The following is a 26,216-nucleotide window of genomic DNA, read 5'->3' on the forward strand; positions in this document are numbered from 1 at the left end:
ATTCATATATTATTTGATATAGTGTAAAATCTCAGAAAATATTGAAGAAAGAAAGAGAGAAAAAAGGAAGAAAGGAAAGAAGGGAAAGAGGGAGGGAGAGAGAGAGGGGGAAAATGAGGGGATAAAGAAAAGAATTCCTTTTATGACTTAAAGTCAAATGGTTTTTCCAACTACAATTTATCCCCTAGAGTTTACCAATATTAACTATAATAAGTAATCTTTTACTTGGAACCAAGATTTCTAAAAACCAATGGCATGGTACTCCCCTGATTAACTATTAGGCACATTCAATATCCCCAGGACATGAGACAAGAACTCTTTTGCATGCCCAGTGCTAGGCCCAGGGACAGTACTCAATTGCTGTGTGTAGAATAAATGAAACCTTGAGCTAGACTCCAGAACACTTCCTAGATGATAAGTTTAAAGTTCCTATTTTTACTTTAACTTACATAAGTTGAAGGTTAAATGTATTCCTGAACAGAGTATATTTTATGTCAGTGTTTCTCAAGGATAGTAGTGGTTCTGAAAAAATGGGGATTAGGAAAACATACCAAAATGCCCAGGAGAGAGAGAGAGAGAGAGAGAGAGAGAGAGAGAGAGAGAGAGAGAGAGAGAGAGAGAGAGAGAGAGAGAGAGAGAGAGAAGCTTCAACAATGTTTCTTACTGCACATCCCTCGATATAAGATGATCTTGTTCAAATCAGAGGGAGAGTAAAACCAGCAACAGAGATATTACTTAGCCTTACTATATGTCAGACACCGTAGTAATTGCATTTAATCTCCATAAGCATAAAATGAAGTGACTATAATTAAAAGAATTAAGAATCAGAAAAGCAGGGATGATTTTCCCATATAAGACATCCAGAATTACAAAAAATGAAATAAAATTTTAACTGTTGGTCAAGTAGGAAGGCAAGGCTTTCAGAGGAGCAAACTGAGGCACAGAAAACTACACAGCCTTCCCAATGTCACACAGTGGCAGTGTGAGGTCTCAAACCCCAGCTTGCTAACTTCATAACCCATACACCTGACCTCTTATAAATATGGGTCAGCCAGAGGGATATGTGTGTGTGTATTTGTGGTGTTGGTAGAGTTAATAAGAGCTACTTAAATAAGGTGTGTCTAAATTACAACTGGAGGAAGATGAATTTTTAATGCAAGGGTTTTTTTTTCTACAAAGAAACTTTGCAAATGTCATTTCAATTCAAAATTCAATTAAAAATAAGTGGGAAGGACCAGTGTTCAATTATAAGAAAGAGATATGCATCAAATGCATATGTTTATAAACATAAACATTCCTAAAGACTTGATAATCAATTTTTATTCTAAAATATTTTTCCAAATCAAACTAAAATTCAAAGGCATTCTAAGATGGCATGAACCTTATTGAACGTACTTTTGGAATTACACAATTAGAAACAAAATTTTAATAGTTTAAAACTGCACCAAGGTTTTATCCCTGTATAGGAATTGTGCATAATACTTTCGTGTTTGAAATACCAATCCTTACTAAAATAGTTACATTTCCTTTTGAGAAAAAATGGTGACTTTTGTCTATATAGAAGAGATATCCATAAAGCTAAAGAGGTATTCACACAAAGACCAGACAAATTGTCAAAGATATTAGTACTTCGGTTTCTAAATGTTATTAGTGCATGTTTAGTTTGTATTGTGTCTTTATTTTATTTTTCAGATAACTCTGATGGCTGTCACAAATTTCCTGTCATTCTGCTTAAATATGGTGGTTTTTTTCCCCCTTAAGAACAGTTCTATTCAGTCATTTCATGCCGGTTACTGCTAAAATCCACCTTTGCAGCACATATAAACTGATTCAGTTAACTCCTCTTCATGGTCTAGAAAATTAAAGAAAAAAAAAAGAGTTTCTTTTACTACTTGCAGGTCCTTGACATAGAAATGCTACCTGAAGCACAAAACACTTATATCAGAGTATATTTTTCCTCTGCTATTGCCCAAGTGAGACTTAAGCAACTCAATGGCCCAAACATTCCAATTTAAAGTTGATGAATATTGTTAAACCAGCTCCAGCTGGCCCTGGCCAGACCTGGGGTGGGCTGGGGGGTAGGGGTGGGTGGGAAGCCCAGGAAGGGCAGGCCTGGAGGCCACATCCAATCTAGCTTCCTAACAGCTATTTTTCCGAGGGCGGAGGCTGGCAGTCCAGGAGGGAAATGGTTGGTGCTGGCTTAACATCCATCAGCTTTAAACACAAGGAATGAAGCATTTGCAAAAGAACTTAGATTCTGTGAGTATAACCTGAATGTGAAGTGAGATCATAGGGGAACTTTGTATCAACCAAAGAGTTTTCCTGCTCCACACAAAGCACAGCTGCCACAGTCAGGAGCCTTGAATTTGGTATGGACTATTTAAAAATAGATTATCACTTATTTTGAACTGTGTTCTCCTTTCCTGATGAGTGCATAAGCCTTTTCACTTCTATATTCCTAACAGGTTTCATAGAGGAAGAATGTGGGAGCAGTAACTGTGCAGGAAGGAGGGAAATAAAAAATGGAATTCAGGAATTAAGAAAGACCCATTCCTGAAAATATAAGAATTAAAGATTCAAGGCTTTGGGAAAGAATTCTTCATACTAGAGATAGCCTACTTACTTAGCTGCATCTGCATCTGGGTCCCTTTAGCATAGCCATTTCCATAGCTATCAGAGTATTTCTACCTTGGCAATGCTGGCACCTCTTGACTTTTCTGAAGAGAGTCATTTATAGACAATCTAAGATCTAGTCCCTTTAAATGGCAGAAACCTGACTCACTTCTGTTTAATTAAAAACAAAACAAAACAAAACAAAACAAAACAAAAAAACAATCCCTCAAACATGTTGAGTGTCTTTCTTCATATAGAGCCAACTGAGACGTGAATATTCCATCTCACAGAAGGTGAAGCGAAGCCCACGAACAGGACCCTAATGCTATTTTACATTTAAGGACCATGTTCTCAAGAGCTACTTACATTTGTTTTGTAGGCCTTGGAACAGCTCTTATCAAGCATGTTCAGGGGATTATGGTTTCTTTCTCCTCAAATGGGGTTCAAAAATATCACTTGTTTTGGGGCAATGAGTTAAGACAACTAACAATAAAATCCAAAATATGGGACAGTTTCAATACCACCCCTCTTCCCTCTTCTCCTCAATCACTTTAGCACTCTCATCAGACATCAGGAATAATACAAGTCAAATTGGGCATGGTAGTTGGTTAAAACTGAGAGGCCTTCATGCGATTTTATCCCCAAACATGTTTGACCAGTGGTGTCCTGATAAATACTTAATGACTAGCACTCTAGGGAAAAAAAAAATACATATATATGTGCATGTGTGATTTGTAACATTTGTCAATTCAGTGTAAAATACTCCCACCAGAGCCAATTTCAAGTTATGATATCTTATATGATGTTAACCAGCTTACAAAATTCCTGAACATTTAACAATTAGCTCTCATTAATTGGTATGAGCTAGCTCCAGCACACTACTTCTTTTGATGGTCAGTGATCTACAACGAAGTATGAGTAAGGTCACTTAATCACATGACACTTCCATGACTCTGGAGGGGTAGGAGTTGACATCCATTCCTGTTGGGGTATTATAAATATAAGAGAATGACTGGCAGTATAAAGCCTTCTTGTTCAATCTACCCCATCCACTAAAACATTTTAGCAGATGCCTGGGCCATAAAGATCAAATAATTAGATCATTCCTCCTTTTTAAAAAATAATGGGTACACCCTCACAAATCATTGCTGCTTCAGAAAATGTAAACTAAGCTCTTGTTTTTTGCTTTTCCTTCTTTTCTCAGCACTGATGTGGTGGCCTGTTGAGATAGAAGAGGGCATTTTTAAAGAGAAAGAGACCAGGAATGCCAAACCCAGGCTCAACAAAATGACAGTTAATTTCAAATAAATTGCTTTAATGAACATTGTCCAAATTTCACTGGCGCTTTATGAAATAGTATTGATACAAGGACTGTCTACCATAAAATCCACTTTCAGGAGACTCAGATACTTTCTGGACATCTGTATACTGTTTTGGAAATAGTTATCCAGACTCACACCAGATAGCATAGTAGTGAAAAGGTCATGGGTTTAAAAAATCTAGCTTTTATACTTACTAGCAATATGACCTTGGTCTGACTACCAAAACTCTAGGTCTCAGTTTTGCCAACTTTATAATGGAGATTAAAAATTGTTACTACTTCACATACTGGGCAGATTAAATGAGATAACACATGGAAATTCCATAAAGTCAACCATGAAATGCTGTTAATAATATCTATTACTCAAGGTCAAGGTCATAATGGAGATACCATATGCAAATTCCTCATCATATCTCTACGATCCCGTAGCTATTTAATACCAAGTAGTATCAGTTCTGCTAGAGAGAAAACTCAAGATTTTTTCCTCCTATTTAAGTTGAGTGGAATTCAGAAAGAAGACACATTAAAGTCAGCCACATTTTCATAGTTATCTTGTGAAAAATCTGTCTCATGATTTTGGTGGAGAAGAGATAAGAACCATTGTGGAGGGGTTTAATTTAATTCTGATTTATCTTACTATTTACCATAACACAAAAACACAAACCATTTTGAGGAAGCAGTTTTCTGTTAGGGCAAATACTATAAGTGCTACATTTTATTCATGAAATACAATGGAGAATGTGATATAGTCCTTTACTTTAGAGAAAACGAGGTGGAGAACTATATTCCTCACAGACAGGGGGATCCATTTAACAATTAAAGAAAGTTGGAGAATTAAAATTCCCTTTACCTACTAGAGGCATTTGGCTGATACTAATTATCCTCTAAAATGCTTTGAAAAAACCCTCAGAGTTTCAAAACATCCAAACCTAATACATTGATAGATTTTCTCAAAATATGCAGCACGTAGCGATCAGATCCAACTAGTCCTGGATCCCTCCCACCTGCCCACCATTTGGGCAGGAGAGTGACTTACAATTCTAGAAAAGGGATCAATACAAAAGATAAAATCTTCTGAAGTGAGTTATAACACAAAGTGGGGAGAGGACATCCTGATTAATCACCTAATCCATTAAGAGGCTATTCTTTTATTCCTCATAGTTTGTCATCTGCCTCACTCCAAACAGCTCAAACATAGTATTTCTTCTACAATTCTAGAGTCAGCACATTTATTGAGCTCCTTTCTTCCAGGGGAATCTTCTCTCCTGCAATACCCTTCCTACAAACAAAAAGAGATTGCAAAACTACATCTGAAAAGAATGTACAAATTGGCATTTTGTCCAAGGGAATCCGATGCAAGGACTGGACTTCTCAGCAATACAAAACTTTTCATGTGCCTCAAGGAAGTACTACAGAGAATTCCTACTCCCTCTCCTAACCTGGAGATGCAAAGAACCTGGCCTGAAACTGGAAGAGTTGATGAAGTTCTTCCATAACACCTTCTGTCATAATGTTTAAACATATCTTCAATGAAATAGACTAGTAGTATGAAGGAAAGTGAACAGGAGAAAGAGCTCATTTTCTTCCTCCCTCCTCAGAGGTTATCTGGAAGGGAAATGTATTTCCCTCCTTGGCCAAGTAAAGTATCAGGATCAGGCTCATCGTTCTTCCCTCTCTCTTAGAATATGCTACTTTCCTCCTGACTCAGTTCTGTTTCCAGTTCCTGTCCTTCCCATCCATTCCCTACCCTGGAGTCAGAGTGATCTTAATAAAGGGAAGATCTGACTCAAGTCTCTGTTCTCATAGTCACTCAGCAGTGCACAGTTCCCTCAGAATTTCAGCTCCTTATGCAAAAAGTCCTTTAAGGCCTGACTGTCCTATAGCTCCAGTTTCATCTTCTCTCACATCCCCACATACATATTAGTTTAGCCAAATTGAGCACCTTGCAGATCGCCAAATTGGCCAAATTCTTGAATGGGCTTTCACCTCTCCTCCACCTAAAACATACCTGTCCTTTAGACTCAGCTCGAATCTCCACCTGAGGAAATATTCCTGACCCTCCTCCATGCCCACCTCCACCCACTCAGTCTAGCAGCCCACTCCCACTCTGCATAGCTGTAGCATAGGAGTTTTCACTTTGCATTATAATTATTGGCAAATCTTCTACTGAGTTTCTTGAGGTCAGAGGCAGCCTCTCATCTGTATCCCTAGGACCTAGCTGAGTACCTGATACATAGAGTAGCTGACACTCAGTTCCTGTTAAATTGAGTAACACAATTACCAGAGAAGTTTAAAAAAACCCACCCTACCCAACACTATTATGGCAAGAGGACCCAAGCTGTCCAGAGTTTGCTTGTCCAGACTCATCATGTCACTTCTTATACCTCATCACTATATTTTGCTCTGAATAACATTTCCTTTTACATTTCTGACTGACTCATTTCTTTGGCATATGTTTTTTATTTGCCCTTCACAATTAATGATAGTAAGTGCTATCTGTGTCCATGGTTGTAGCTGAAAAGGCCAGCTCATGAGTAATGATCTCCACACCAATGTCAGGAAAATAACTGTCATTTTGTATCCTAAAGGGCTTTGGCCATAACATGGGGAAAGAGTAAGATGTCCCAGAATACTTACAAAGAATAACAACTTCTGCCACTAACAAGGAAAATGTTAAGTCATTTTAAGAAAGGATGAGTTTGTGTCAATAGGGTAATAATTTTAAAACTATATGATGACTGGTCTGCTTCTAAAAATGGAAAAGTTAAGATATTCCCAACTATTCTGGCCCCAAATCTGTGTCTATACTTTTGCAAACAATTTCCAACAGGCATAAAGTCGATTCAGTTCTTCATATGAGTCCTACCAATGATTTGTCCCTCCCATCTGGTGGGGGAAACTCTAAGGTTAATTTGCCATGTATGGAGTCCCTACTACATGAGAGGTGCTCGCTCACATTTGGGAATTCAAAGTTTCATGTATCCATGTAGAAGGACAGTCTAAGTAGAGATGTAGTTGTCCAGTTTTGCCTGATAAATCAGCCATAATGGCTACAGACAATAACCATCAGTATTACTGAAAGGCCCCTATGTACCTGGAAATACAAAGTCTATTTTACAGCTTCCTTGGACTTCAAAATTCTAACCCAGTGTGTGCTGCTTCTCTTTTCATTAAGTGTATAAAATATTACAATATGTATGAATCTGCTAAGAGGGGCTGAAAGGAAAATAATGATGGTGAAATGGTTAGAGAGATGATCACCTGAGAAAGAGGACCCTCTTACCTGTACAGCATTTGCAGCTTATAACAAGTAAGTCATAGCAAAAGGAATAATCTTGACTGAAAGTAACTACTTAAAGCTACCTTTGCTTTAACTACTTCTAAAAGCTTTTGGTCATTGAAAACTCTGCAGGGTATAGTCTGAGACTTAATCTCCTACTTAACTATCAACCAAACAATACCTAAAAAGAAAACTTCAACCAAAAAGTGGATCTAGAACAGAATGAAGAAATATTGGTTCCTCCTTTGCTATTCTGAGTCAAAACAGCTTGACATGCCAGGAGCAATGGTCCATTACTCACTTTTGGAAGGTGTTTCTTTGAATGGTAGAAGAAGCAGTTTCTGTAGTAGACAGTCACTGACATCTAACATTTTACAATGTATTCAGGATAAAACTGACAGATTCTCTTCTTCCCCAAGAGTACTTTTTTCTTTAGACCACAAAATAGGAATAAAGTACTCAACCAAAATCCCTGAAAGGAAATATAAATCTCTAGAACATTTTAATGACATTAATAGCTCCCAAATGCCTAAAAAGATTTTTGTAGAATGAGTTAAGAGAAAATGACATTCTCTTTCATAAGCCCCAGGTATCCAAATGTCCTGCTCCAGCAAATGACCTCTCTAACCCAGAAAACAATAAATTAAGGGCACAAGTGCCTTTTTGTCCCCCCCAAGGACTACCTTCCATGTATAGAGAATCAATTAAAAGGACCCAATTCATCAATGACAAATTATTGGAGAGCTGTTAACCATTTCCTGAAGTGGACTAGTGCTGGTGGGTAGTCACAGTATGGGATGCTGTCAAACCTCTTTGGTCCAGAAGAAATGATATCATGGTCCTATTCCCATGAGGTCTCCCCTTGGTCATTATTTTTCATGCACTCATCTGGGTTTTCTGCCACTCTTTCTGAAGAACACAGGGTTCAGCCCCCTCCCCACAATTACTGCTGTCCAAGAGGTGTGACAGCTTGTAGGCTCCTAAAGAAAAGATTCCAAGGGTTACACAGGGCATCTTTCAGTCCAAAGTGGTAATGGGAACAAGAACCTTCTCTACCTTGCAGGTCAGCTTTGGTCAACGCAACTTTGTTAGCAAAAGAACAGAAAAAGCGAAAACAATAACCAGAGGTTAGTAAGAGGCAGAGTAAACCGGGGTAACATTACAGAAATGAAATGCAATCTGCATAGCCAACATCATCTGGACAGACAATCAATATGCTCTACAGATTCACCAGAGACAGCACAGACAGGGACACACAGACCAGGGTTGGAGCAGGCCTCTTCAGAGCCAAGTCAGCAGAGCAGGGGTAGGGACAGATTGGACTTGACAAAGCACAAGCAATGGGTATCAAGAGCCCTCCACATTCACACAGCCAACCCAAGGCATATGGTCCAGAAAAATGATTTTCTGTCAGGGTAAACATCAAGAAATAAGCATGGTACATGGCCTGACTGAAAACACGTGTGCAGAATCAGATAAAGCCCACAAAAATAATTCTGCACATTCAGGGGTTGAGCATGGAAGAGTTCCTTGGGAGCACTCCTTATGCGCTACTGCAAATGTCACCAAGGAACATGGCACTAGATTCAGGCATTTGTACCAAGGTGATTTGGAAACACCAAAGAGCTCATTTTGTTTGCTTTGTCAAAATATAACCAAATGTAAATAGTTGTGGACAAAAACGCAACAAACCACTGTCCTTTTTATTTATTTATGCCAATCTTGAAATAAGCCACAAGTGTTTCTCTCAGACGTTTACCATTGGCAATTGTGGAATGCCATTTCTAGTCAATTTGCAGCTTGGTCTCTCCAGCAATGAGGGTCTCAAGACTAGGAAGCGATATTTACTGGCCAAGTATTAAATCAGTCATTATTAAGAAATGCCTAGCCTGAATCGAGAGGACACAAGTCACAGCCAGCTGTTGGCTAGGAGTTGTCCAGAATTTGCACTTAATTTCTAAATTAAACACTTTTCATTTATTAGAAACATAAAATCAAAACCCCAGTTTCTTTTTTTTCTTTTTCATTACAGACAATTGAAAGCCAAATAACAGTGGATTAATACATCTTTAAAATTATTTTTCACTCTTTTGACTTTTATCTGCATCCTGGGTTAGATAGAATAGAAAGAACAATATATTAATCACTTTGGCATCTTAAAATGTCATTGCCAATGACTTTGACAAGAACATAGGGTATATCCTGGCCATGTGTCCCAGGTATGAGAATAAAACCACATTATACCTTCTTAAAGAGATTCAGGGCTCACTGTTCAGTAAGGAAATCTCATCCTCTACCCATTTATTATTCTGTTTATATAAATGACAAATGGAGAAATGTACTCCATTTCCTACTATTCCCATAAAGCCTATCACTCGAGAGCTTTTGGGGGGGGGGTCACATACTGGGTCACATATGCACAAAAAATTCAGAATGCCTATGAAACCTTTTACAGTCTCTTCAAGGTTCTGTGCCCTTTTTTTTCTTCCCACCATCTTCCACAGCTTCATTTCCCCAGAACCCTCAAAAGCTCCTGGGATTCTTACAAGGTCTTATACACAATGGCGCAAACTTTCAGGGACAGTAATTTATGCCCTACTCCACTTTCTGGCCATTTTTCCTGGCCACTTAGTCTAATTATCCAAGCCATTTGTGTACAATAAACAAGGAGCTTCTTCCCTCAGCACTCATCCTCCACTTCATCCCACCCAGTGGGGCAGTCATAATGCTCGATGGGTAACCATCGTAATTATCTCCATGGCAATAGAGTGCAGTGCTATTAGACCCATGGGACTCGCCATAGATTTGGATGGTAGAGCCATCAAGTCACAATATCCGGGTCGAAGCAATCATCCATATTCAGAGGAAAGTTGGAACCCACCATAATGCATGTGATGAGTCACGCCAAACTGCACCTAGAGCCATAGGTAAGGACAGGAACATTTCCCCCAATTTAATGTGTAATTTCCTTCTGATAATGCTCTCACTGCTTCTTTTACAACTCATTCAAGTAGATTCCATTCCTCCCTCTACACTACACTTTTAAATCCACTTTCATGAAGTTAGTTTAGTTTGGACCCTCTTTAATCGAATCCTAGAGCTTTATTTCTTCACAATCCATTTTTCATACTCCATAGAGCTGTGCTTCCAAAACATTGGTCATAGCCACATACAGCTACTGAGAACTTTAAATGTGTGTAGTTTGAATCAAGATATATTTTAAGCATATATCTTACAATATATGTAAGATAGAAGGGTGGCTATGAAAAAACTGTAAAATATCTTATTTACAATGTTTATATTGATTACACGCTGAAATGGTAAATATTTTGTATATATCACATTAAGTTAAATAAAACATAAAATTAAAATTGTTACCTGTTTCTTTATAACTTTTTAAATGTGGCTACTAGAAAATTTAAGATTACCTATGTGACTCACATTATATTTCTATTGGGTAACATTACTATAGAGTTAAAAGGATGATCATTAACTTTTAAAATAGGAGACCTGATACCATGATAAAAATATTTCACATTTGAATAGTACCTTATACTTGTTACTATGTGCTTTCATATTATTAAACTTGGTATGATCAATTATTCCAAGATAACTGGCATTACTAGCATCCTATAATAGATTAAGATACTAAAAATTAATTCTAAATTCTGCCTTTATCTCAGGATTTTAATACCTAAAAGAACTAGGAGCAGGCCAAGGACAATTCTTGAGTTGAAAGAAATTGCCCATTTCCTGGAGAAGAGAGCATAATGGCTACTTTGAGTGCTCAGAGATTCTCCCCTGCCCCTCTCCCTCCCCTACATACACCAGGTCTGGCCAATAGAATTTAAGAAATATTTATGGTTAAAGTAAAAATGGACTGGTTTGGAGGGATGATCCATCTCTTTACTAAAGAGAAAATGACTTACCTAACTAGAAATCAGCCTAGGAAGCTGATGAGAAGCTTTCATAAAAATGTGCTTTAAGGTGGTAAGGAAACCCAGATGGAAGTTAGTTACGAACCAGATTGATGAACACATAGGAAGGGATGATGAACAGGTTTGATGTGGTTAATTAATGAGGAACACAAGAAAACACAATTTATTGCACAAACAAAGGACCATGAGGCTCAACCAGACAAGAGTACATAGATCCTAGTAAATGGTCAGGGTTCCAATGTCTTTGCCTTACAAGTTAGGTCAGAGATACCTTTTCAGCCAATCCAGTCCAAGGCTGACAGGAAGTAAGAGTCCTATTAAGGAAGGTTGACTATGTTTATTGCTGCTCTCTGCTGGTTAAAATTAGATTGCTTTCATCATAAGGAATTGTTGGGCTCAGGAAGACCTATAAAATCTATTATCTCAGCAGAGTTGCAACACCTACTCTCCAGTTCATTGAACTCACAGGACAACTAACAAGGAGATCTGGATGAACAATGCTTGTCCCAAGGAACACAGTATCTGCAACTGTAAGCAAGATAGTGCATCCATCTGCTCCCTCTTGATTAGAAGCAGAGTGGGCATCACCATCCCAAAATCTTCGAGATTGGGGAATGAACAGTGGTCTAAAGTAGACTTATTATTATTCTACTATAAACTTATTGTTCTAGCAATAGAAGAACTCTTATCATTGATATAAAGGGAGTGGCCACTAGAGGTTCTGAGGGATGAAAGAGGGACGAATAGGCATAATACGGGGGCATTTTCAGGACATTGGAGTTGTCCTGCATGACACTGCAGTGACAGATACAGGCCATGGTATATTTTGTCATAGCCTACAAAATTGTGCAGGACAGAGCGTAAAATGTAATCCATGGTTAGTAGCAATACTTCATTATGTGCTCATCAATTATAAAGAATGTACCACACTAATGAGGGTTGTTGTTGATGTGGGAAAGTGTGGGAGGGAAAGGGAATGGGGCATATGGGAATCCCTTATATTTTTTATGTAACATTTATGTAATCTAAGACTTCTTTAAAAATAAAAATTTAAAAATAAATTTAAAAGAAGAAAAAATTAGTATCTCAAGAGACAGTGCATGTCTACAGAAACAGACTGGGAAAGTCGGTATGAGAAAGTGGGCAACATTTTCAGATGTTTCACATGAAATTTGAAGACAAGAACCCTACAGTTTATTTAGTACCTGCTATATACCAGGCACTTTATGTATATCTCTAATTTACATATATTCACTTGCATATGCTAAAAGGTAAGTATTATTGTTCCCTATTACAGGACAGAAAATTTAGCACAACGAGAGGTTAAGTAATTTGCCAAATGCTAATTTGAGCTGTAGCTAATAAGAGTTACAGCCTGGACCTGAAACCAGGGCTTTCTAACGCCAAAGCCCACACTCTCTCACTGCATCATACTAAGGAACTGCCTAAAAATGCCCAGCTTTTAGTAAGTACTTAATAAATGTTAGTTCCCTTCCATCGTCAAGGCATTCTGACATTATTTCCCTACCTCCTGCTAAATTTGCATTGAATAATAAATAATAATAATTTATTATAATAATATATAATAAATAATTAACAGAAATAAGAAATACTATATTAATGGTAACACTGTGTCAGTCTGATTTGCTCTTCCCATGATTTAAAATATAAATTTTATATACTCCCTTTCAGCCATTCTAGAAGCAAAGGCACAAGAAGGGAAGAGCATGATGTCAATGCCAGAAAAGGTCCTTTATTGGCAATCATGTGATGCTGGGAAGACATCTGCCAACATACATTCCTGGAGCCTGTGGTACACATGTCTTGACATACTCAAGTAACAGAACACCAATGGTAATGGAATTTCAGATGGCAAATGGGCATGAGAGAAGACTGGTGGAAGTGAGGAAGGAGGCACTGGCAGGGGCAGCAAAGAGGCTTGGTGCTTGCAACAAAGCAGTAGCTTACAAAAAAAAAGGTTGTACCTTCACAGCCACGCTCTATCTGTCCACTCCGATGGAGGGCATCATTAATGAGGTCTGGCAGGCGCCCATTCAAGTCCACCGATGCCAGGCAGCCCTGGAAACCATCCCGGGAGGCCACGAGCTTTGGGAGGTTGCTGTACATGCCTTGGGCTAGACCAGCCATGTAGAGGTCACCTGGAAAGGAAAGAAAGTAGCAAAAAATATGAATAAAGGACATGAATGAACCTCACAAATTTTTATCATATTATTTCTATGAGATAGGTGTTTTCCCCATTTTATAATGAAGTAAAGAGTAACAACAATTTCAACAAAACAACCATCTCTTGAGTGCTTTTTTATGTGTTTGCTACCAATGATATACTGGTAGTTTTATAGATATTATTCTATTAAAACTTCCAACAGTCCATAACGGTAGTAACAATTATTATTCCCATCTTGCAAAAAAAAGACTTAAAGATGAACAGGCTAAGAACATTTACCAAAGTCATCCAGCTAGTAAATGATTCCATTGAGATTCCAAAGCTATATTCTTTCCATTGTATTATAGTTCTTCCACATTTTGACATTTATCACATCACTCAAAGACCTCCCCCACATACAGACACACAGAACAAGACATTCCACAGGTTTACAGAGAATATGAACCATTCCTTGAGTAGTGTTCCAATGAGAAACTAAATTAATTACAATATGATATAATTCAACATTGTTAAAATAGGATATGCCTGATACAGCAAAAATGAATGGCACTCCTGACCTGCAACGGCCTTTGGATTGTAAGGAATTCCCTAAGAAGGATGAACTTCTTTACAAGGTTTACCTTTCAAATCCAGATTTTTGGCACCATTGATAACCTGAGTGACCACCTTGGTGTCCACTTTCAGATTGTGGGTGTTACTGTTGTCCCGGGTGATGACGACGTTGTGCCACTGGTTGTCATTCAGGGGTCGGTCACTGTTGCCTTTGATCACATTGGGACCATTTCCAAGGTCAAACACATAGTGTATGTACCTAGGAGGGACAAGAACCACTCAATGACTTGAGATTCTCTGATGTGGTTTAATAGCACGGTGTGTATAAACAACTTAGGAGGCTACACACTCTCCAAGTTCAATTGGTACCATACAGAAATAATTAAAACTGAATGTTAAGATTACAAGAATAGTTGAATCCTATTCTATCTACTTAAGCTTCATTTCATTAACACTACTGAGTAAAACTCCAGAGCCCCTACATAGTGCAGGTGCTACACAACAAAACACTAGAGAGTGACATTTATATTCACAATCGTATACAACTATATTTTATTTGACTATTTTCCAGCACATGGTCATAAAATGCCTTGAAGAAAAGGGCAGCTTTTTCTAATTTGCATATGTAAGCTAATGGTAGGGCTGAAAATATCTATGTTTCATTTTTTTTTCTAAAAGTTCTGTGATTGCAAGTATTGCCCAAGAGATAGATAAAATAACCCCCAGGCTTCTTTTGCAAAAGCAAGGTTTTTTTTTGCCATTGTTTTAAACAACTAAATTTCCTAGTAAAAAGACTAATATTATTAAGTTATTGGAAGACCATTAAATGAATTCATGAATTTCTCTTGCTTCCAGCTCTAATCACAATGCTTACCTTTCTAATCAATGAAGATGTATCAGAAATCGAGGGTGGGGGTAGAATTGATACTTTTTATGTGCATACTTTGTTAAGGACTTGAGTTAGATATCCAGTATAAAATACGTGGTTCCCTCTACTTACCCCTTGACTAGCTCAACTGCAATGAAGTCGTTGCCATCACCACTGTTGAAGAGAATGAAGCCATCAGCTGAGGTGGTCTTGAACTGGAAGAAGAGGTGCATGGAAGTGTATGCCTGGAGGGTGGCCAGGCTCAGGTAGCTACTCTTGGTCTTGAAGGTGACAGGGTCAGCAATGATATTCCTCAGGCCAAAACGAGCTTTCAGTTCACAGTAATCAATATCACCATTTTTGCACAAGTCAATGTAGAGCAGGCCATTAAACATGAGACTCTGCAGGTGGCCAATGAAACTCGAGGGTACAACGGAGATGTAGCGTTTCTCAGTCATGATACCAGTTTCGATATTGTGGAACTCCAAGCGGGTGTGATCACCCACCATCGTTCCTATGAAAATCATAAATGAAGTATAAGCAAAAAAAAACTGTGAGGTTTTGTCACAGCGCCCTTATTATATCTGCTAGGTCCAACTTGTTCCTGCATATAATATCCCATTTCCCTTGGGCAGATCCAGAAAACAACATATTCACATTCAATATGGTATATACCTGACTTAGCCTAAATCAGGGATTTGAGTACTGCCTGAATCCCATATCCTCACGTAGCCATTCAGATACTCTATCACAGAAAGAAAGATGTGAGATCATGGGTAACTCAAAGTAAAAGATAAAACTATTCATTTTCTCGACTCAGGAAAACAATTGCATGCTATAAGAAGAAAAGTTTTGTTATCGTGACCCTTGTAAAGATACAACCAACAAACTTGAATCACTCGCTATCAAATATTATTTGTTGTATAACTCACCACCTGGAAACTGTGAAAAATATTATTGTAGAACATCTGTTCATTTTACCTGCCCAGCAACTTTGTTTTTTTCTGATAATAACACCTAATTTCCTTTGGGAAACTATCCCCAACCCCTTCACCTTCATCTTTAAACTATCAGTCTGAATGAAGCTAATCCTATCCATTTCCTGGGGTGATCAAGTTACCCAAGGTGGATCACTAAATATATTTTATGCCCAGGCATAGAGTTTGGCCTAAGGATTAACAAAGTAGTCCTCAAACTTCAGCATGCATCTGAATCACCTGGAGAGTTTGTTAAACCCAAGATGACTGGTCCTTATTCTCAGAGTTTACGTTTCAAAAGTCTGGAGTGAGAATTTGCATTTCTAACAAGTTCCGAGCTGATGCTTATGTGGCTGATCTAGGAAGCACATTTTGAAAAACACACTCAGGCTGATCCAGAGCTGTTGCTGGAACACTTGTGAAGGGCTCAGAAGAGAGCCTAGCACTGCTGGAGGTCATTCTGTAGTCAGAGGGACTGAGCCTGCCTGAACAGAAAACCAACCAGAAGGAAGCAAGACATGGAAAGTTTCTCTATGATGATGCCATTTGGGGTTCTGGATCTAATAAGTCAGCTGGCATTTAAAAATATATTCAGCAATAAATTCCCTTGTGCTTAGAGCATTTGAATTGGATTCCTGAAAATTGCTACTGAGATATCTACAACTGATAAAAATTAACTCTGAGTCTCATGATTTACTTAATCTCGAAGCAGTGAGGGAATGGCTAGGACAGGGATGATGGGGAGGGCGTGAAATGAAGTAAAGAGGATTGGAGATTTTAATAACAAAGTCAAGGAAAACATTATTAGTATGGTAAGAGTAGAAGTAGGCTCCCTCAATATTTATGAAGATAAATCATATTAACTTTCACAAGCCATGTCCTGACATCCTAGCATTGCAGGAAAAGGAAAGGAAATTTCCTCTTCCTCCTCTTTTCTGCTCTTTCTTTCTATGTGCAGAAAACTCCACCAACAAGAGTCTCCAGGCTTTTCTTTACCCCTTCTCTTAACATCTCTCTAGGGGAAAAGAAGTGACACAATCTGAAAAATTAAGGATAATCTGCAAAGAGAATCTGCATGTATAGCTCAGTCTCTAGCATGTCCTGTTTTGCTCTGAATGAGTGAACTGCCTTCAGGAAACACCTTTTCTTCTCTGCTACTCCACTGTGTGGTTGTTATAGGAGCAAGTTTTGCCTCTATAGAGGATGCCTGCCGTACCCCTGAGTTAGCACCTGGTGGGCATGTGCCTAATTCTGAAATCCATTAGACGTAAGTTACATTTTTCAATATTAATGTTATCACTAATGAAAATGATATTTGATTTCCATTGCCCTTACATTTTTTCCCACAATTGCTTCAGAACTCAGGTAGCAAAAAAATAAATAAAAACAGAAAAGAAAAGGGTGATATTTTATTGGGTCTCCTAAACTTCATTATCTGGAAGATCTAACTAGATCATACCGTTGTATGCCCAATATTATTTTTTCCTCTTTGGGGGCAAACTTAGTCTTATTTCAAAGAATCATTCAAAAACACAAAAATTGGATTTTCATTTTATGAGCTTCTGCACTGTTTTGACAACTAGTGACAAATCTTTCTATTAATATAAACAAAAATAAAATAATATTGGTTAACAAATATAAAAGTGCAGTAGAACAGAAACTGAAATAAAACATAAATCTGCTAACAATTTAATAACTAGGAAAAAGAATTGCTATATAAAGGTACTTGGTCATACAACTCAAAGATAAAAAGCAACCTGACTTAAAAACAAGTAACGTAAGGTCTATGGTCACTTTCAATCTTAAGCAGAGTGGACATCACCATTCCAAAATCCTCGTGATTGAGGAATGAACAAATATAAAGGAGAAATGCAACCATGGACCAAAGTAGACATTATTATTGTAGTAATGGGAAAACTTGCAACATCAATATAAAGGTAGTGGTTACCAGAGGTTCTGAGGGGAGGAGGAGGGAAAAATAGGTGGAACATAGGGCATTTTTAGGGCATTGGATTGTTTGCCATGATATTGCAATGAAAGTTACAGGTCATTATACATTTTGTCAAAACTTATAAAATTGTAAGATGTAACATGTAAACCATAATGTAAACTATAGACCATGGCTAGTAGCTATGTTTCAATATTTATTCATCAACTGTAACAAATGTACCATGCTAATGAAAGATGTTAATAATAGAGGAAAATGTGAGAAGGGGAGAGGATGATGTATATGGAATCCCCTACATTTTTTATGTAACTTTTCTGTAATTTAAAACTTCTTTAAAAATAAAGTTTAAAAAAAATGGTCAAAAGACTTGAATAGACATTTTTCAAAGAGGAAACACAAATGACCAAAAAGTATCTGAAAAAATGTTGAACATCACTAGCTATTAGAGAAATGCAGATCAAAATTACAATGAGGTACCAGTTCACACTTTATATAATGGCCATTGTTGAAAAACAAAAAACAAAGAAAACCAGAAAACTACAAGTGCTGGAGAGAATATGGAGAAATAGCAACATTCCTTCACTATTAGTGGGAATGTAGAATGGTGCAGCCTTCATGGAAAACAGTTACAGTACCTCAAGAAGCTGAATATACAACTGTCATGCAATCCAGCAATCCTGTAACTAGGAATATATTCAGAAGAACAAAAGCAAGGACACAAACTGACATTTGCATGCTGATGTTCATAGCAGCGTTATTCGCAACTGCTAAAATATGGAACCAGCCCAAATGTCCATCAACTGATTTACGGGTAAACAAAATGTGTCATATACATACAATGAAATACTGTTTGGCAGTAAGAAGAAATGAAATCAGGATGCTTATGAACCTAGAGGATATTGAGTGAAATAAGTCAGACACAAAAGAATAAATATTGTATGGTCTCACTAGTATGAACTAAATACGATGAGTAAACTCATGGAGGTAAACTCTAGAGAATAGGTTACTAGGAAATAGAACGTGGCTTGAGAATGGGAACTGATGCTCAATGTATACAGATATTTTAATAAGGTTTATTGTAAAAGAGTGGAAATGAATATAGTTGGTAACACATTATAGTGAGCATAACTAATACTGCTGATTTATAAATGTGATTGAGGCTAAAAGGGGTAGTCTATGGACATAAGTGTCAATTGAAAGGAAACTAGAGAATAATCTTGGGAATTCATAATAGTAGTTTCGGTGGTGGATGAGGATTGTGGTTAATAGTATAAATTTAAGACTATTCTTCTTCTACAAAGTGTTAAAATGTGGTGAAACATGGGAAAACTACAACTAATGTAACTTATGGATGATAGCTAACAGTAATATAATATTTTTGCAGCAATGGCAAAGAAGATATATCAATTCTAGGAGGCAACCATGGGAGGATAAAGAAGGTAAGGGATTTTTTCCTTCTGGAGTAATGAAAACATTCTAAAATTGACTGAGGTGATGATAGCACAAATCTATGATGAAAATGAGAGCCACTGAATGTATACTTTAAATTGATTGTACAAAACATGGGGTTGTATATCACAGGGAATCCAGTAACAGAAGATGGACTGTGGTTAACAGGATAAATAAAAGAATGTTTTCTCATGAACTATACCAAATGTATAATACAGGCTGTTAATAATCAGGTAGGTTGGGGGGGAAAATATACCAAATGCAAGATATGGGCTATAGTTGGTAGTAATATTTTGACGATGCTCTTTCGTAGTTTGTAATAAATATTTCACAATCAATGTGAGGTGCTGGTGGTGAGGTGATATATGAGAGCCCTGTATGAAGATAGGCAGGTTTGTTTTGTAAATTCACAACTTTTACTATGCATTTATTGTTTATGTATATTCATTTACAAATGATATACTTGAATAAAATTTTATCTTAAAAAGTAGTTGGTATTGAAAATTGGACAGCTCATGAAAATACAGAGTAGCTTTTAAACTAAAAATCACATCTTCTAAAACAATGAAGTGCCTGAAATAAACACTCAACATCAATTTGACTATAGCTGCTTAAACACTATGCTAAGGTCAGGGTCTGAAAAATGATGGGAAGCCAAGCTCACTGGGGTGGAGGAACTGAACTGTAATGATGCTGGCAGTCTTGTTAATTCTTATTTTTAAGAGGAAAAAATAAATGCTTAGTGATGAGAACCAAAAAGAAGGAATGGGGGCTCCCTTGTGAAGATTAGGGTTCCAAAAAGTATCTGAAGAGACCATTTTAATGTAAACTGGGAGGTTTTAGAGGATTGTGATTGAAGGAGTTCAGCGAAATTGTGGATAAACTGACCTCAATAATTGAAGGATTGGGAAGTTCTGCTCACTAGAAAATGAGTTATATGAACTAAGTAAGAAAAACGTAAGGCATTGACTGAGACAAGAAAAACTGAGCAAACATTTGGAGAAATAAGAAGATAAGCTAACGATGGACTTTGGGAATTTAGCCCAAACACACAGACTGTGTTAGGGTTTAGGGTGACCGAGAAAGAAGCTTCAACTAGAAGTCAGGGAAGTGAGGTGGGGATGGCGACGTGGGACCAAATTAGAAAAGGAATTGGCTTCATCACGTGCTGAAAGAACTTATTCCACTTTACATGGAAGTCCCGAAAAAATATGCAATAGCATTTTCTATACTATACAGGGATCCAGGAAGAAATTGGAAGGATTCCTTGAAGGCTAAAACCTGTGCCAAGTGAAAAATGACATTTTGAAACATCTGTGGGTCACCTAATTGGCGTTAGTAAAAGGGAGCTTTTTACTTAACTGCTCTGAATGCTGTCTGTAGATGAAAACTCCTTCCCACTAAACGGAAAAATATATGCTTATATTACAACAGCTGTTTTAAAATTCTAGCTGAAAGAGGAGCAAGTCAGGAGAAAGATAGCAAGGAAAGGCCAAAGCTACTGAATATACCCTAGAAGCCAGGTGCTGCACTAAGCAAATGTCATTATCACAATAAAGCTAGACATGGGTATCATTAGCTCACTTTAGAAAATGAAGACACTTAGCCTACAGGGTAACATTTATCAAGGTTCATACAGGGAATAAATGGTAGACCCCCAAATTGAACCCAGGTTTGTCTAATTCCAAAGACCACAACTTAATTTGTATACTATCCTGTCTCTTCAGGAAAAGCTTGATTTGTTCCTCATATCATCACCCATGGGAAAAAATGACATTTTACAGCTTGGTGCTGTAGGTGTGGAGTAGGGATGAAGATAAAGAAGTCAGTGTGTCCTGGAGTAGTCAAAAGGGGTGATTCTTTCTTTCTTTTTTTTTTTTTTTTTTTCTGTACTAACAAGAAGTCCTGGGTGAGGTGGGTGGTTCATGTGGCATTTGGCCCAGTTCTGAGGAACATAACCCATATGAGATGTTCTTTTCATTTATTCTGGATAATAGAAGTCTAATCAATCAATCTTTATTAACCATCAACTAAACTTACTACAGTTCCAGGAATACATTTATATGATGATAAATGGAAATTACCAGGGTGAGGAAAAATTCTTTCATTGTTTCTTGATTTCTTGTGTGTCTGACCTATTCTTTATATCATTTCTACACACTAACTGAAAATTTGGCACTCTGGGGAACATTAAACAGCATGAAAGGGATTACTAAATAAGCCCTATAAGACATGATTTAATAACATAGGGACTGTGTGGTATTTTAGTTTATTGCCTGATTTTATGACTTCCTGTGAACTAAAATTAAAATTCCCAAACCCCTCATCACTGTAAAAAGCAATCCAAGGCTGTAGTTCATAAACAAAATGGCTCTTTTCTTCCCAAAATTTCCTTAACCTTATGACTGCCTTCTTCCATCAGTAGCAAAGTAGGGGGTAAAGCTTAAAACGAAAGAGCTTCATTAATTTCAAATATCAAATTACTGGCTTACTTGGGCATTTGACGGTTGAGTTTTGTTTTATAATTATTAGCAGTCGCAGAAAGCACAATTTATAATTACTTTTATTCCAAAGTTTCTACAAAAGAATAATGACCCAGGGAGGTTATACACATTTCTGCCTCCTTAATTGTGCTTTCTTTATGACCATTGTTTTCTGGGCATATATTTTTGAACAAAAATTAGAGGGACTCATTGTCAGGAGCGCTTGGAGTAGGGTCGCCATCTAGTGGTTGCTATTTAGAACAGGCTGTCAATACTCAGGCTTTACTAGGCCATCCCTAGAGGAGCCAGCAAGCAAAGTGCATCTCATCTCCTCTGCAGGCTCCTGTCCACGATAGCTGATGGGAATTTTGCGACTAATTAATTCAGGGTGACCATGGGTTCTAAACCTGATAACCATTTTATGCCTATTTGCTTACATTCACTACTCAAAGCTAAGTTACTCTGCAAGCCTATAGAGCAGAAAGCTTACCTGGCACCACTCAGCTAGGTCTTAGAGTGTTTTTGTATCATTGTGGTTGTTCTGTTTGGTTTAGGTATTTTCCCAGTGGTGGTTGTTATTGCAGACTACCTACTGCAATAGAGATTCCCCACCTCCCTCCAGGTCATCCATCATAATTTTCCTACATTGTAAAATAATTTTCTAAGGATGGATTATGAAATCCATCTGCAAGCTTGATTTGGTGGAATAATATGGGCTTTTGGAGTCATACAGATGGACTGGAGCTTAATTCCAGAACTTCCTTTAAGTTTCATGTTTCCCCTCTCTAAAACAGTGGTAAGAAAACTTACCTTGTGACTACTGTAAAGATTAAAGCGGTTAGTACATGTAAGTTACATAGTGGGTACAGGATGGATGTTAGATTCTCCTCCTCTATCCATCAACTCTCCTTCTCTCCTTACACACACACACACACACATCTCACCATAATTCCTGCTTCCAGAGGTATGGAAGGTCAGCCTCATAAATATAAAATTAGATTGTAGGAACCCAAGACTGTAGAATTTTCGAGCTTAAAAGGGCTTTAGCAAAAATAGAACTTCAAGTTTAAAAATGAGGAAAAAGAGGCTTAGTATATCTATACCAAAGGCAGAACATATTTTTGTGGCAAAAAAAAAAAAAATTGTACTAATCCCCAGGCCTCCTGATTTTTACCCAGCTGTTTTATGCATGAAAGAAACTGTAGAGATGGCCTACAGTTTCCAGCTTCATTTGATAAAGGTCCAGAAATGTTCAGTGACTTGTCCAGTGTCCTACAGATAGTGAAGGTCTCCTGGTGCCAAGACCATTCTCTCTAATAGGGAGAAGGTGTCGCCACCCCAAGCTGTCACCTCCCAGGAACATTCACCTTTATTTAGGTCCACTTGTCCCCCCAATTTTCCCCATATGGACAAGAATTCTATTTAGTAGGAGATGTGTACTGCTCTAGAACATCACAGAGTGTAGATTTATAGGATGGAGCATGTGCTCTCTCCCACCCTAGACCTCACCCCTTATTCCTGCTTGTCAGATTCTGTCTGAAGAGCTACTTAATAACCACTCCTGCTTTCCTCAGCCCAAACTCATGATTTTTCTCTTCCAATCAGCAATTACAGTCTTACTAACAAAGTTAGAATCCTAATATATACTCTCGTTTTGTTTTCAAATATCAGAGTCCTAGCTAATCAAATAGATTGGCCTAATGCTTGAATAAACAGGTATTATCGTGTGCTTCCTTTTTATCTTCTGCAGTCCCTGACATAATCTTTGGCGTGCTGGCATATAATAGACTGTCAGAAAATACTTATCGGTGGTGTGAGGCTCTGAATGTTCCTGTACACATGTATAGGTTCACTCATTTATTTATTCCCTTCCTAGAATTTAAATTCCACCTGGTCAAGGACTTGCCTATTTGTTCACCATCATATTCCCAGTGTCTTCCAAAACAGTGCCTAATACAGAGTAGGTGTTCAATTAATAATCTCTATGTAGATGAACAGTTAATTAAACCAAACCTCATTGAGCGTCTTCTAAGTATCATGCACTGTTTAAAAGGCACTTCCTTTTACCTATAGTGTCCTGAATTTCTGGTTTATCTGTCTCCCTCTACTAGAGTATGAGTCATTGAAGGAAGGAACTAGCACATTGGAGGATAAATGATAAGTGAGTTTTGAAGGAGTGAGCCATAGAATTATCAGAACAACCCTATACCTGTTCTCCAAACACATAATCCATGTACAAGAAAAGAAACCCATAAATGTATAATTGCTGGTGTAGGGAAGTTCCATGATACAGTTCTTTGAAAAGGAATGACAAAAATACAGCAGAAGACACACTTAACCTTGCTGAGCTTGTCAACAGAGGACATCACATGTGAGCTCTGTTAAGCAAAATAAAGAATTTTGAAAAATCCCTTTGCTCACTGAGTGACCCAGAGGACTATGAGAGCTAAGAGAGGAAAATTCCAGCATAGTGTACTCACCCTCAGCCACATCATCATCCACTGTTAACTTAAGGCTTTTCCCTCTCCGCACCACCCGAACGGTATGCCACTCATTGTCGTTGAGCTTCTGCCCCGCATACAGGGTCTCAGGTCCTTTGCCTAAGGATGGTGGTAAGTGCTGAAGTTAGAATTCATTCTAAAAGTAGTGTTCATGGCATCAGGATTGTCAAAGCCACACTGGTGCACATGGTGTGCCTCCCCTCAAGTTACCCTGGTTTCACTGACATAGCAGAATTCCCTATAATAGGCGCCAAAGGTAAAAGTCTCAAAACATGATGGGCAATGACAAACTAGTCAAAGAAATAAGTGTTCTGCTGGCATTTTAGGGGTATTTGGAATCAAGTTTTAAAAATTCCAGTGGCAAAAAGCCAACATTTACAGGCAATAATAACTTCATTTGTGTTCTAAAGTCCTAAAATTTAGATGAAATTTTGAGAGATACAGGAAGTTCATCCTGAATTTTTTAGTTATTTGGTCATTTAGGCATAATACACCAGTCTGGCTTCTAGAGAACATCCACCAATTGGATGCAAAAAGAATTCTGCAATATATGCTGCCTTAATCTGACATTTCCATTCACCCATAGTCCTACCAGAATTCAGTGACCTTAGAAATCACAATAGTAATAATCAAAATAATAATAATGGGAAGGTCTAAACACCATTAGAAATACTGCTCCTGAAGGGAATGTGATGGGCCCCAGACTTAATCCATTGTTCATCATCCTCCAAAAGATCCAAAAATCTAAAAAATGAAATAACATAAAATTCCAAAGTTGAAATACTTTTCAATCAAAAGAATGTTCAGTAAAAAGGATGACCAAATAAAGGAATAAACCAAGTTGTCTCAAGAGATACATGTTCAAGATACTCAAGATAGTGTTCAAATGCACCTAAGAAGAACACAGGCAATGAGGAATTATGGTATTTAGGGGTAAAAGTGCACAAGATAAAGAGGCACTGAGGCATTGAGACAATCTACTTAATAAGAAAAAATTAAAACTCTGGGACTTTAGCATTGCATGTGTCATCATTGAACTGTGATGTACATTTAAAAGACAAAGAAGATTGCATAAAACCAGAGGACTTAGGCCAAGTTTGCTGTCTCTAGCTGGAGAACTGAGCCAATTCCGAAAGTTTTTGCTTAAATATTCCTGGATCAATTAACAAACATTCAAGGATAGGAAAGCTTTATCTCTAAAAATCATTTGAAAAAATTATGAAATTGTAACTGGACAAACATCTCGATGGATATTATACATCTGAAATACTTTAGAAGACCATATACCCAGTCCAGCATGTATCAAGTTTAGTGCCTGCTACATAGAAGGTGCTTAAAAAGTGCTTGTTGAATAACTAATGTTTACATAGGTCTTTATTTCTTTGAAAACTTTCAAAGTCAATACATTTTTGCCTAAATGATTTTGAGAACTTTATCATAAAGTTTTCCTTAACCATTTTCCCTGCTCCCCTTCCCTCAAGGCTAAAGGTATTATAAACTGTTTAGGAGAAGAGTGTGTGGCGGGGGAAAGTATCACTAGGGTACAGATCTTTGAAACTAGGTACATTTAAACTGTACTTTTTAATACTAAGTCACTAGCATTCTTATTGGCTGATAATAAAGGATTATGTTAGCATTGAAGTTTGGAGGGATTTCCTCTTGAAAAACAAATTTTCAAAATTGAAAGTCTTCTTTTAATTACAATGTATGTATCAGGTAATTTATATTTTAAATTTTTCAGAATGTAGCCATACTCCAAGTGCAATCCAAGTTTATAGCAATTCTGTAAGAAACTTAAAGTGGACTATGTACACCCATAATTAGGTAGTGATGCAATATGATCCATAAATCTTAGGATAAAATAATTTGTAATAAACCAGTTTATATTCAATCTTACTTCTCTTTCTTTGTGAGCATGTCTGTCAGTCTTTTATATTATCCATTTATACATGATAACAGGATTTTTCTCCATTTTTGATTCATTAGATCATATGGTTCACTATCTTGCTATCTTCAGGCCTGAGATTAATGTAAGAGCTACCTTTACAACAGCAAATTGTGAGAGCATTGGAAGAAAATGACCACATCATGTGAGTACTTG

The 26,216-nt window shown here is 37.4% G+C and overlaps 1 protein-coding gene and 1 long non-coding RNA gene across 32 annotated transcripts in view; one reads left to right on the plus strand and one right to left on the minus strand.

Annotated features, from left to right (window-relative positions):
• Positions 1-26,216, minus strand: part of NRXN3 (neurexin 3) — a 1,657,938-nt gene that overhangs the window by 840,976 nt on the left and 790,746 nt on the right. For all 31 annotated transcript variants that reach the window (XR_011648289.1, XR_011648295.1, XR_011648286.1 and 28 more), the window contains 4 exons: positions 24,095-24,214; positions 14,890-15,271; positions 13,958-14,148; positions 13,138-13,311 (listed from right to left, as the gene is read on the minus strand). Coding sequence is in view for 19 of the 31 variants with exons in the window: in XM_058292898.2 (XP_058148881.1) it covers positions 13,138-13,311; positions 13,958-14,148; positions 14,890-15,271; positions 24,095-24,214 (867 nt within the window). In the remaining 12 variants the exon portion in view is untranslated. The remainder of the gene's footprint in view (positions 1-13,137; positions 13,312-13,957; positions 14,149-14,889; positions 15,272-24,094; positions 24,215-26,216) is intronic.
• On the plus strand, positions 12,935-26,180 carry LOC139438639 (uncharacterized). The gene is made up of 3 exons (XR_011648298.1): positions 12,935-13,006; positions 19,067-19,121; positions 26,102-26,180. It is a non-coding gene; the product is annotated as an uncharacterized lncRNA (long non-coding RNA).

The sequence above is a fragment of the Dasypus novemcinctus genome, chromosome 3 (assembly GCF_030445035.2).
Source record: "Dasypus novemcinctus isolate mDasNov1 chromosome 3, mDasNov1.1.hap2, whole genome shotgun sequence".
NCBI lineage: Eukaryota > Metazoa > Chordata > Mammalia > Cingulata > Dasypodidae > Dasypus > Dasypus novemcinctus.